We start from the raw sequence: 13,043 nt of genomic DNA on the forward strand, positions 1-13,043 counted from the left end.
CCCTTTCTCTCTGAAATTAATAAAAACATATATTAAATTTTTTCTAGGTAATTGTAGAAATGCACCAGGTACACATTTTAGCTAAGTACCTAATGTTAAAATCAGTTTTCATTAGAAGCAATGACTGCAGCTAACTCTCACCATTAAAATGAATTCTAGGACTCAAGATCAAATAAAGAATATCAAAAGTTATTTTGTTACAATTACTAAAAATTATAATTATTTTGTTAAAGCTTGACATAGTATAAGATAATATTTTTTCAGTACTCTCATCTGCTAGATTACCACTACCAAAATGATCCACACTTTGAACTGAGTTTGGCTCATTCTACTAGGATGGTGTACTGTTAAAGGTGAGATGGCTGCTGTATTGTTGAGTTTTTCTCCCTATTTGTAACAGAGGAAAATTAATGTTTTTTAAATGATCAACTACTTATCTTGAATCTCACAGAAGCAATTATACAAATTGAAGTTTTGTGGATTACTTAGGCAAGACTTTTTTTAAAAAAAAATCCTTAGGTAATATGCCTTCCTGGGAAGGAGACTTAGCAATGTGAATCACATGATTGCACAGAACATTACAGAAAAGTCTGTCTGTGTTTTCTTCCTCCCTCCCTTCCTCCCTTCTTTCCTTCCTCCCTCCCTTCCTTCCTTCCTTCCTTCCTTCCTTCCTTCCTTCCTTCCTTCCTTCCTTCCTTCCTCCCTTTTTAAAATTTCTTTCTGGGATAGTGGCTTCACTATCTTTTCTTTTTTTTAAATTTCCATCTCCCCACCATCTCCACGTTGGCAACCGTTAGCTTGTTCTCTATATCTATGAGTCTGTTTCTGTTTATTCATTTATTTTGGTGATTTTTAGATTCTACATTAAGTGAAATCAGACATCATTTGTATTTTTTCTGTCTGACTTACTGCACTTAGCATAATACTCCATGGTTCAATCCATATTGTTGCTAATGGCAAGTTTTTGTATATACCACATCTTCTTCATCTATTCATCTATCCATGGACATCTAATTTGCTGCCATATCTTAGCTATGACAATAAGCTGCAATAAAGAAAGAGCTGTATATATCTTTCAAATTAGTGGTTTTGGTTTTTTTCAGATAAATATTCAGAAGTGAAATTGCTAAATGGTATGGCAGCTCTAGTTTTAATTTTTTGAGGAATCTCATACTATTTTTCTATAGTGGCTGCACTAATTTACAATCCCAGCAACAGTGCATAAGTGTTTCCTTATCTCCACATCCTCACTAGCACTGTTTGTTGATTTACTGATGATTGCCATTCTGACAGGTGTGAGGGGGAATCTCATTGTAGTTTTAATTTGCATTTCCCTGGTGATTAGTGATGTTGAGCATGTTTTCATATGTCTGTTGGAAATTTCTATGCCCTCTTTGGAGAAGTGTCTATTCAGGTACTCTGCCCATGATTTATTTATTTATTTATTCATTTTATTAATCTTCACACAAAGATATTTTTTCTATTGAATTATAGAGAGAGTGGAAGGGAGGAAAAGAGGTGAAGAGAGAGAGAGAGACAGAGAGAGAGAGAGAGAGAGAGAGAGACAGAGACAGAGACAGAGAGACAGAGAGACAGAGAGACAGAGAGAAACATTGATGTGAGAGAGACACATATACTGGTTGGCTCCTGCATGCGCCCCCACCTTGAACAGCAGGGGATTGAACCTGCAGCCCAGTTACATGCCTTTGACCAGGAATTGAACCTGAGACCCTTTGGTGCCAGGGCTGTTACTCCAACCACTGAGCAGCCGAGGCATCTGCCCATTTTTAATGGGATTGGTATCTTGGGGTGTGGTTTTTTTTTTTGGTAAAGTTATATGAGTTCTTATATTATTTTCTTAAGTATTTTTATTGATTTCAGACAGGAAGGGAGAGGAAGAAAGAGATAGACACAGAGAGAATAATTGATTGACTGCCTCCTGCACAGTCCCTCCTGGGGATTGAGCCCACAACCCAGGCATGTGCCCTGACCAGTAAACCAACTGTGATCTCCTGGCTATAGGTCGATGCACAATCACTGAACCATGACAGCTGGGCAGTTCTTACTTTTTTATATTAACCACTTATTAGATGTATCATTTGCAAATATGTTCTCCCATTTAGTAGGCTGTCTTTTGTTTTGCTGATAGCTTACTTTGCTGTGCCAAAACTTTTAAGTTGGATTTAGTCCTCTTTATTTTTTTCTTTTGTTTCCCTTGCTTTTGGAGATATATCTAAAAAGGTATTGCTGAGAGTAATATCAGAGTTTACTGCCTGTTTTCTTCTAGAAGTTTTATAATTTCAGGTCTAATATTTAAGTCTTTATTTTGAGTTTATTTTGGTATATGGTTTAAAAATTTATGACAAAGGATGCAAGGATATATGATAGAGTAAGTACAGTCTCCTTAGTAAGTATTGTTGGCAAAACTGAACAGATATATGCAAAAAATGAACTCAGACAACTTATTTACACCATATACCAAAATAAATGTACATGTGTATGTATGTAATTTCTAATATTTTTGGATGCACTTGGTGTTTCACAGTCAGTTAATAAAAATTGGTGCTTAAACCTTTGACCTTGAATGTCAAAATGAGACAATGTAATGGCTTGCAAGATAAAATAATTTCTGAATTTGTATCTATTTCTTTTTCATAGTGTGCTAAACCATTTTTAGTAAAATGATAACAGGATCTTTAGAGCAGTATTCAATTAAGATATCATTTGATTCATTTTAAAAATTTATTTTCAATTATATTTGACATCCAATATTTTATTAGTTTCAACTAGTACAACATAGTGATTAGACATTTATACATCTTATGAAGTGATCACCCTGATGTCTACTACCCATCTGACACTATACGTAGTTATTGCAATACTAGAGGCCCAGTGCACAAAAATTTGTCCACTCGGGGGGAAGGGGGGGGCCCCCTCAACCCGGCCTGTGCCCTCTCGCAGTCTGGGACCCCTCGGGAGATAACGACCTGCTGGCTTAGGCCTGCTCCCGGGTGGCAGAGGGCAGGCCCAATCCCTAGGTGCAGCCCCTGGTCGGGCTCAGAGCAGGGCCGATTGGGGAGTTGAGGCACCACCCCCTGTCATGCACAGAGCAGGGCAGATCGGGAGGTTGCGATGCCACCCTCAGTCACGCTCAGGGTAGGGCCGATTGGGGGGTTGGGGCACAGCCCCCTGTCACACTCAAGGCAGGGTCGATGGGCAGGTTGCGGCACCACCCCGTCACCCACAGAGCAGGGCCAATCAGGGGGTTGGGGCTCCATACCCTGTCACACACAGAGCAGGGACCATCAGGGGGTTGGGGAGCTCCCCCCTGTCACTCACAGAGTAGGGCCGATAGGGGAGTTGGGGCACCGCCCCCTGTCACACACAGAGAAGGGCCAATCAGGGGGTTGGAGCGCCGCCACTGTCACACTCAGGGCAGGGCCCATGGGGAGGTTATGGCTCTACCCCGTCACAGAGCAGGGCCGATGAGAGGGTTGGGGCACTGCCCCCTGTCACACACAGAGCAGGGCCGATCAGGGGGTTGGGGCGCCGCACCATGTCACACACAGAGCTGCAGGGCGATCATGCGGTTGGGGAGCTCCCCCTATCAGGCACAGAGCAGGGCTGATCAGAGGGTTGGGGCGCCTTCCTTTGTCACGAACAGAGCAGGGCAGATAGGGAGGTTGTGGCCCCGCCCCCTGTCACACACAGAGCCACAGGGCGATCAGGGGGTTTTAGCGCTGCCCCCTGTCACACTGATCCCGGTGCCGGGAGGCCTCTCAGCTCCGCTGATCCCGGTGCTGGGAAGCATATTACCCTTTTACTATATAGGATAGAGGCCTGGTGCATGGGTGGGTGCTGGCTGGTTTGCCCTGAAGGGTGTCCTGGATCAGGGTGGGGGTCCCCACTGGGGTGCCTGGCCAGCCTGGGTGAGGGGATGATGGCTGTTTGCAGCTGGTCACACACCCTTCAGGGTGGGGGTCCCCACTGGGGTGCCTGGCCAGTCTGGGTGAGGGGCTGAGGGCTGTTTTTAGGCTGGCAAGTGACTGAAGCTCCCAACCGCTCCTTTTTTTATTTATTTTTTATTCTGGGCCAGCTTTAGCTTTGAGGCTTGGCTCCAGCTCTTAGGCCTCCGCTGCTGAAAGCAGGTTTCTGGCCTTTGTTTACCTTCTGTATTTGAAACAATGTTGCGATCCTGCTGGCTGAAGCCCGACGGACTAAAGCAGGTTTCTGGGGTTTTGTTTAGCTTCTATATTTGTAACATAGTTGCTTAGAGTTGCAGCTCAGAGGCCTGCAGGGGCAGGTGGGGAATGTTGGAGTCCTCCGTCACTGAGGCAAGCAAGCCTCATGTTCACTTTAAGCTGCCTGGCTGCTGGCCGCCATCTTGGCTGACAGTTAATTTGCATATTGCCCTGATTAGCCAATGGGAAGGGTAGCGGTTGTACGCTAATTACCATGTTTCTCTTTTATTAGATAGGATTATTGACTATATTCCCTGTGCGGTACTTTATATCCCCGTGTCTGTTTTTATAACTGGCAATTTGTAGTTCTTAATTCCTTCATCTTTTATACTCATCCACTCAACCGCCTTCCCATCATGTGACCATCAGTTTGTTACTATAACATTGTAGTGTAGTTGATATCAGGTACTTTGTTCTTTTATTTTATTGCTTTGGCTATTTGGGTTCCGTTGTTGGTTCCATATAAATTTTAGGATTACTTGTTTTAGTTCTGTGAAATATGCCATTGATATTTTGATAGGGACTGCATTAAACCTGTATATTGCTTTGGGTAATATGGTATAATTAGGTTCTTAAGAAATAAATATGGTTACATTTTTAGCTAACCAAATATTTTTGTGAAAGTAAGAATTGTTAGTAAATCCTGCTATGTTAGAATTATTGTCTAGAAAGTAGAGTATCAAGATGTTCTTTTGTTCAAGCATCCTTTTGAATACTTAAACATTTTTATTCCTTTTTTTTTACATCTTATATATGTACATACAATGCGATTCCAAAAACTTTTTATGTTATGCAGCTTTCCTCTAACTAAAGAAATAGCCTATAGTCTTTTGCCTGTTATATTATCAATATTCTGAACCCACAGTACTTCCAGTATCATAAATTATCTATTTGGCCTTCCAAAAAGTTTGAGGCTGCAACTAAAAATGAACAGCAGACTCTGGCTGAATCCTAAGGCCATTATGTGCATGCCTATTAACACTTTCTATTTATTGAATTCTATCATGTTTTAAGCACAGTGTTAAGCACTTTACATATATTTTTTCATGTAGTTTTCTCATAACCAGAAGGTGGCTAATGTGACTACCCTTCTATTACAAAAGAAGAAATAGTCTTCATCAGATTAGGTAGATATGCCTTGGATGACACACAGCATGAAATAACAAAGCTGGAAGCAGAAACCAAGCGGTCTGACTTCAAAACCCAATATGCTCCATCTAGCTGAAAACACAGGAAGGATCTGAAAGGAAGCCACTAAGTGAAATAAAAGTCTGTGTTATTGCAATATGATTTTATATAATTTAATTCACAATTTTCATTCTCACCAAAGGATCAATACAACTCATCATAAAAAGTGTAAATATATAAAAACCCTTCTCAGTTTTGAGTTTAAAATGGAAAAATAACCACTCTCAAATTCTAAAACAAAATTTCAAAATGTCATGCTGGTCTGATCATAAATGAGTCAACAATTAAGACGCTGAGTTTTGAGGTATTAGGTTAGACCATGTAGGAATAATAAACAAATTCTCATTTTAAAATTAACACTATATAGAAAAATTTATTGTATTTATATTTGCCATTCAGGAAATTTATTGCAGATATGAATATAAAATGTTATTCTATTTTTTGCAAACTTGGCTTCCTCATTTACATTTAGGAAAGCATAACTGAAAATAGTATAATTTTATTATTTTCTTTATGAACAGAGGGAAGATGGGGCATAATGGGCAAGATCCTATAAAACAGCCAGGAGTAGGAGTGGGCCTATCAGACACTGAAGGTAAGTTAAAATTTATGATACTAAATTTTGATTGAATCTATAGGCTACACTAGAAGTGTTCTTCTTTTAAACATGAATGTTGACTTCTAAATTAACATTTTAATGGATACTAATGGCAGGAGCACTATGAAATGAGTCATTGGTATCAACATTATTTACTAAATTAGAATGATTTTATAACTTCATTTAACAATTGTCCAATTTCCTTGTTCATATTTAACATTTAATTGTCTAATTTCTTTGTTCATGTTTAACATTTAAGTGTTCATACTTAAAAAATTAAGAGGAAGAAGAATGAGAATGATGACATGACAGAGAGAAGACTTAGGAAAAAGAAAATCTTCACATTTTAAAACATTTTTTTGTTTAAAATACCATTCAAATAAAAAATAAATCATGAAAGCTCATTTAAGTCAATAAAAATTCTTAAATATATAGAGCTAAGAAGAAACTAATGGTATAAAAATTATTTTGCCAAAAATGAAAGTAATAATGACTGAACTAACTTCTAAAGTGAAAAACTAATTTGAAATTAAATTTGGTTGTATTAACAAATGGTAAGATTATTACAGATGAAAAAGAACAAAAACCCAAAAACCAAAACAAAACAAAAAGACAACACAAACCACCCTTAACTTTAGCAAAAATGTAACCAGTATCTGTAAGTACACAATGACTGGCTTATTTTTCATAATATTGTGATAAGATCAGATGGCACTGTTATTCTGCAAGAATTTACCAACCTCTCAATAATTTTAACTACCCTTATTATTTTACACTATTCCAAGTACTTTCATGTATTATGTCGTTTATTTCTTAAAATTACCTATATAGGTCAATCATACCATGTACTGGTTTTACATAAAAAGAAACTGAAGTGTAAACAGCACACAAGATAAAAGCAAGTGACTTGAACCCATGAAAACGATGCCAAATCACGTGCCATTGAAAGAATGATTAAAGGCACAATATCACAAGGACACTAGATAGGGAACTAGGAAACCCAGAATTGGGTTTCAAAGCTGGTCCTGATACCTAACTAATGACCTGATCTCTCTGTCTTCTCAAACCTCATCCAACAAATGCAGGGTCTAAGTGATGCCTAAGGTGCCTAGTGGACTTAAGCAGACATCACATATTTCTGATTCTACTTAAAAAAAAATCTGGATTTATTTAAAGATTGTGCTTCCTCTCTGTGTTGCCATGTTCCCCAGGGTTCCATCCTCAGTCCACCAGTCTGCTTCCCCACCCTCTCTGCATACTCTCATCAATGCTTGTTGATTAGTCCCAAATCTACCATCCAGACTCTGTGGACACCACTCTGAGTATTTAAAGCCTAGCAATTATTATATACTCATGGGAGAGCCTGAGAAACCAAGCAGGAGATAGTAAGGTAGCAGAAAGAAGCCGCTGTCCCTGTAGGGATTGCTGAAACCAGGACAGGTCTGTCTTATTGGGAGAGGGAAATACTAGAAATACTAGTATATCTTGAGACAGACAGGATGGAGAGTAATATCCCAGTTTCTCCTTCCTCCCAGTTTCCAATCTCTGTCAGTGCCTAATCAAATCCAGCCTGAAGCCAAGTGGCAGGGAAACAGCCCAGGGAGCAGCTACTCTGGGAAGAGGGCAGGAGAAAGACCGAGAATGCATCTCAGGGCACACAGGCTTAAGGCCAGCACAATATTTTGCCTGGAGATGCTGTAGATACATCAAAGTACATATGCTCTAAACTCAATTCACCTTCTTCCCTATTTTGCCTCTTTCTTCTCCTATGTGCTCCTACCACTCACAAAATCTATGCCTATTTACACCATAATTTTCATATGCTGTTATCATTGTTCTTTGATTCAAATTTACCTATTTCTCTGCCTGTCTCCTCTATAAATCTGAACAACTCTAAGACCAGAGTTGTGGCTTCCCAGCACTTAGCAGAAAGTCTTGAGTCTAGGGTTAACTTCAACAATGTTTGCTGAGTGAATGAATACGCAATATAATCAAATACAGAAGTAATAGTCATTGATTTTCATATGACTCTAGAATTCAGGTATAGAGAGAAGCAATTCATGATCAGTTTTTTCAAAGTTTTAGCTATTTGTTTTCACATTTCTTTTAATCTTAAAGTTTATAAATAAACTTCCTTTTGTTATCAGTCAACATAAACAGCCAATTCATGGGAAAACAAAAACAAACAAAACAGAGTTATTCAGTTTGTTTTTAGACATGATATACTTTCCTGACATGGTTATTCCTCCCTTTAGTTCTTTATAATGGTACACTGCTTTGTGGATTAATACAATTTTCTTGAAATTGTAGATCTTGCAATTTTCCCTTTCTTCTTGAATCTTTCATGTTAACCATTTAAGTGCTTTGTTTTATGAACACCTTGGTTTACTAGAAGGGAAATTGATCTACAAAGATATGCTCTAGGACAGCACACTTTACATCAAAAGTATATTATAGATTTGAAGTAATTACCTTTACACAATTTGTTTTCATAAATGTTTATTTCTGTTTAAGAAGTATAATATACAGAATCCAAAAAGTTATATAATATGGGGATGAAATTTTATGTTGAACATCTTAATGAAAAATTTATAATGCTAAATAGTTATGTTCTTAATCTACTTATTGAGCATGTCTACTTACTTGGTGTTCTGATTTTTAAAATATATATATATATATATATATATTTCCACTTAATCATTTTGTCTAATAATGTTTCATCTTCTCTATAGCAGTGACTCATATATTTTAATCCCAGTATAAGATTAATTCAGGGAGCCAGAATGTGAGATCAATTGAAGGTTCTGGGGTTCTGACCCAAGATGTAGTAGAAGATATTAATACTCTTGTGGACTATCTCTACTAATAAAATGTTGAAATTCTATAATTTAAGTTCAAAGTGTGAAGTTCAAATAATCTCTATGTTTGGCACATGACTAACATCCTTTAAATTGTAACTATTATTAAATTAGAAGTGAATTTAAGATAGGGACATTTGGATCCCATCCAAAGGAGTGAAATTAATCAAAATTGATAAAATATCATGCACTTGTTGGGAGAGCTATACAAGACCTTTTCTCTTAAAGATTTAAATCATATGAATTAGACTTTCCAATCATGTTTTCCCAATTTACATTAAAAACCTGTAATACCCTCAAGACAGATGATATGGCCCGTTATTATTAGGTGTATTCAATAGTGTTTTATTTTGCTAATGGGCATTCATATATATATAACATATAACAGTGATGGTGAGCCTATGACACGCGTGTCAGAGGTAACACACAAACTCATTTTTTTGGTTGATTTTTCTTTGTTAAATGGCATTTAAATATATAAAATAAATATCAAAAATATAAGTCTTTACCTTACTATGGTTGCAAATATCAAAAAATTTCTATATGTGACACGGCACCAGAGTTAAGTTAGGGTTTTTCAAAATGCTGACACGCCGAGCTCAAAAGGTTAGCCATCACTGATATAGTGACTGGCTTGACCCATTCATTCTTGTAAACCAGGTGTTCACAAGCGTTAGCATCAGGCATCTAAATCATAACTTTGTGTGAGGCTTAATTTGCGTGGTTGCATTCATTTAAAAACAAGTAGCCCTAATAAGTCATTTCTTTTCTTAAGTATATTTGGATGCTTGAATTTAATCCCTTAATTTCCATTTTCAATGGGCCAGAACAAATAAATCTCTACCATTCCAGAAGTATGTTAAGCTCTACTCCCAGATGTTTTCAAACAACTGAGTGTGTGAAAGCCCATCACCAATAATGTTAACTAAGGAGACAGTGGAGAGGGTAGGGCCAAGAATAAGATTTGATTCAGTAGCTTACTGGGAATGTTGTGGGATTTTTTTTAAGCATAACAATTTATGTTGAAGTAATGGAAATCTATAATCACCACAATGATCTCATTCAAATATATATATATATATATATATATATATATATATATATATATATATATATATATATTAGAGGCCCAGTGCACAAAAATTTGTGCACTAAGGGGGTCCCTTAGCACGGCCTGTGCTCTCTCGCAGTCTGGGACCCCTTGGGGGATATCCACCTGCTGGCTTAGGCCCACTCCCTGGGGGGATTGGGCCTAAGCTGGCAGTCAGACATCCCTCTGGCATCCTGGGAGCCCTCGGGGGATGTCCACTTGCCAGCGGGGAGCAGGCCTAAGCTGCAGTCAGACATTCTTAGCGCTGCTGAGGAGGCGGGAGAGGCTCCTGCCACCACCACTGTACTGGCAGCCACCAGCCTGGCTTGTGGCTGAGCAGAGCTCCCCCTGTGGGAGTGCACTGACCACCAGGGGGAAGCTCCTGCATTGAGCGTCTGCCCCCTGGTGGTCAGTGTGTGTCATAGTGACCAGTCATTCCCAGTCTTTCTGCTGTTCGGGTGAGTTTGCATATTACCCTTTTATTATATAAGATAGGCCACTTACTCAAATTCTCAAAATCTCTAATTCCTAAACTACAAAATTAAGAATAACAACTATATTTTGTATTTATCAAGAATACTAATAATAGAAGTGTGTCATTTACTTGAATATTAAGAATGTTAATAATGTTGAGTATGTCATTTACTTGGAATCCTGAGGTCAGTGCCACCCATGTATGGACAAGTACGATGTGCCCATCCCAATTCCAGGATACACTGTTCACATAAACTAGTGAGTGAATGGAGTTATTAATGTGGCAGAAGGATGTGGTATATTATATTGCCTGGACCTGGGGTTTAGAATGAAATGGGGTTTATAGAAATTGGATAAGGAAAATTTCCCTTATTATACAGAACTGTTAATAACTTATACCTATTGAGAGCTTAACTATTCTGGGCACTGTGTTAGCTCATTTAATTTTCCCTAGAACTCTGGGATGTAAAAACCTTTTGTCCCTAACCCATATTATTGAGTCTGAAGGTAGATGTGATGCCTGGATAAGCAGCATTCATCTTGCAACTATTAGACAAAAAGAATGTAACAGAGAAAAATTACCTGGGTTCTAACTCATCACTGAAAAGGCAATCCTATACCTTTAGGATTCTCGTTATATTAGAAAAATAAATCCCTATTTATTTAGTTATTATAAGTAAAGTATTTTGTTCTTATAGCTGAAAGCATTTCTTAAGAATGCAGAAGGAAAAGAATTTTTAAAGTGCAGTAAAAAGAAGGAATTAAATGGAAATAGTATCTTGGAGTTAACTTATAAAATAATCAAGATATCTACAGTAACTTCTAAGCTTCATTTAAAGCAACTTTAAGACTCTATTACAGGGGGGGAAGGAGACATGTACTACTATTTGTAATACTTTAAACAATAAAATAAAATTTAAAAAGAAGAAAAAAAAAGACTCAATTAAAGGGCATAAAAAAGATCCTAATAAGTATAGAATCATTCCATGCTTTCTAGTGGAACAACAAAATATAAATCTAATAAAATTCTAATTAAATTACCAACTGGGTTTTTTTGAGGAACTCATTATACTTACTCTAAATTTAATATGAAATAAAGAACCTCCAACATCCAAGTCAACTTTGAAAAAGAGGAGCAAAGAAAACTTTGGTGCTCATTAGTGTTCCTCAAACACTGGTTATTTTCATTTCTCGGACTCCAAGACCATTCTGCTCTTTCTGATACAGTGGGCCCTTTAACCAGTTGTAGCCCACGAGGCATGATGTGTGACATTTCTAGACTGAGCATTTGATTAATGGAGTGAGATTTGTAGAGTCTTTTCTTTTGGGCATGGCAGTCACAAAGGAGAAGATAAGTGACTGTCCCATCAACCTAAGATGTTGTCACTGTAAAAAGCAGAGACCCTGCCAACTTTCACAGTGAGAGAGTATTAAATCTTTCCATTTTAAATCATTAATACAGGTTGTCCCCCCCCCCAAATGTATATACACATTAACAGCTGATAGCTCAATTTTGAAAATTAAATGTATTTTAATAAACACTGCCTTTATAGTTATTCAAAGTATGTGTATACATTTTTGGGGACACCCTATATTTTGGGAATATTTGTTACTGCAGCAGAATATAATCTATCCTGACTGATACAGGGGTGAAATCAACCTGTGAGATATTAAGACAAAATGATAAAAAGAGTTTGGAATGTGCGCAAGATGAAGGGAACAATGGCATAGAGTACAAAGTGTAGAGACAGATCCAGGACTAATGGGAACTAAAAGTGGCACCACAAATTAGAAGGGACCCTTTCTCCCTATAAGGAGAAACAAAACCAAACCAAACCCTGAATGATTGTCTAACTTTATATGCAATAGTTGATGTTCCATGAGGATCTAGCAGGAAGCAGTTGACACATTCAAATAGGGTAGTTAGTAGACTCATAAAAAAGGACCATTTACACAGGTGAAAGGAACTAACAAGGAGAGGTGAAGTATAAGAGGACTAGCCACATTTCCACCTGGGCCTAATGAAGCATGAGAGGGGAGGCTGTTGCCAGAACCCACCAAGAGCTCCAGCCATGTTACAGGAGATTTGACTTAAGAGCCGTAGCCTCTGTAGCAAGGCACAGCCACTGCAAACAAGCCAGCAAGAGAGGGTGGGGGGAGAGAAGGCAATAAATATCCCAGCCTCTCTCTTCCTACCCGCACATCTCCTGCTGGCTCTTCACTGCTACAACCTCACCGAAGTCTCAGGGTAAAGGCAGCCCAGGGGATGAAGTCCAAGTGTTTTTTTCTTCTTGGGGCAAAGCAAGGTAAGAGGAGAAATGAAGAAGCAACAGAGAATATCTAGCATCAGAGAATTGAAAATAAACAGTTGAGGTGGAATTCTAGTTCGTTCTTTTATTTTGCATGGCAGTTAAGGGCATTGGAAGTAAAATGATACCTGGGCCTGAGGAAAAGTTTTATAGAATGGATCAGTAAAATATTACTAGATTTTGCTTTAGTAGAAAGTGAAAAACCAAAGAATCAGTTAAAATTGAAAGTAGGATTGAAACCACTGTATGTTGCACTAGCCAATTTGCCTCAGTGGATAGAGCATC

General features: G+C 38.0%; 1 protein-coding gene across 1 annotated transcript in view; it reads left to right on the forward strand.

Moving 5' to 3' along the window:
* PCLO (piccolo presynaptic cytomatrix protein) overlaps positions 1 to 13,043 on the forward strand; it is a 273,992-nt gene that overhangs the window by 244,152 nt on the left and 16,797 nt on the right. Inside the window, exon 22 of the mRNA XM_036328338.1 lies at positions 5,951 to 6,024. Coding sequence (XP_036184231.1) covers positions 5,951 to 6,024 — 74 coding nt within the window. The remainder of the gene's footprint in view (positions 1 to 5,950; positions 6,025 to 13,043) is intronic.

Source organism: Myotis myotis, unplaced genomic scaffold, assembly GCF_014108235.1.
Source record: "Myotis myotis isolate mMyoMyo1 unplaced genomic scaffold, mMyoMyo1.p scaffold_m19_p_11, whole genome shotgun sequence".
Classification (NCBI taxonomy): domain Eukaryota; kingdom Metazoa; phylum Chordata; class Mammalia; order Chiroptera; family Vespertilionidae; genus Myotis; species Myotis myotis.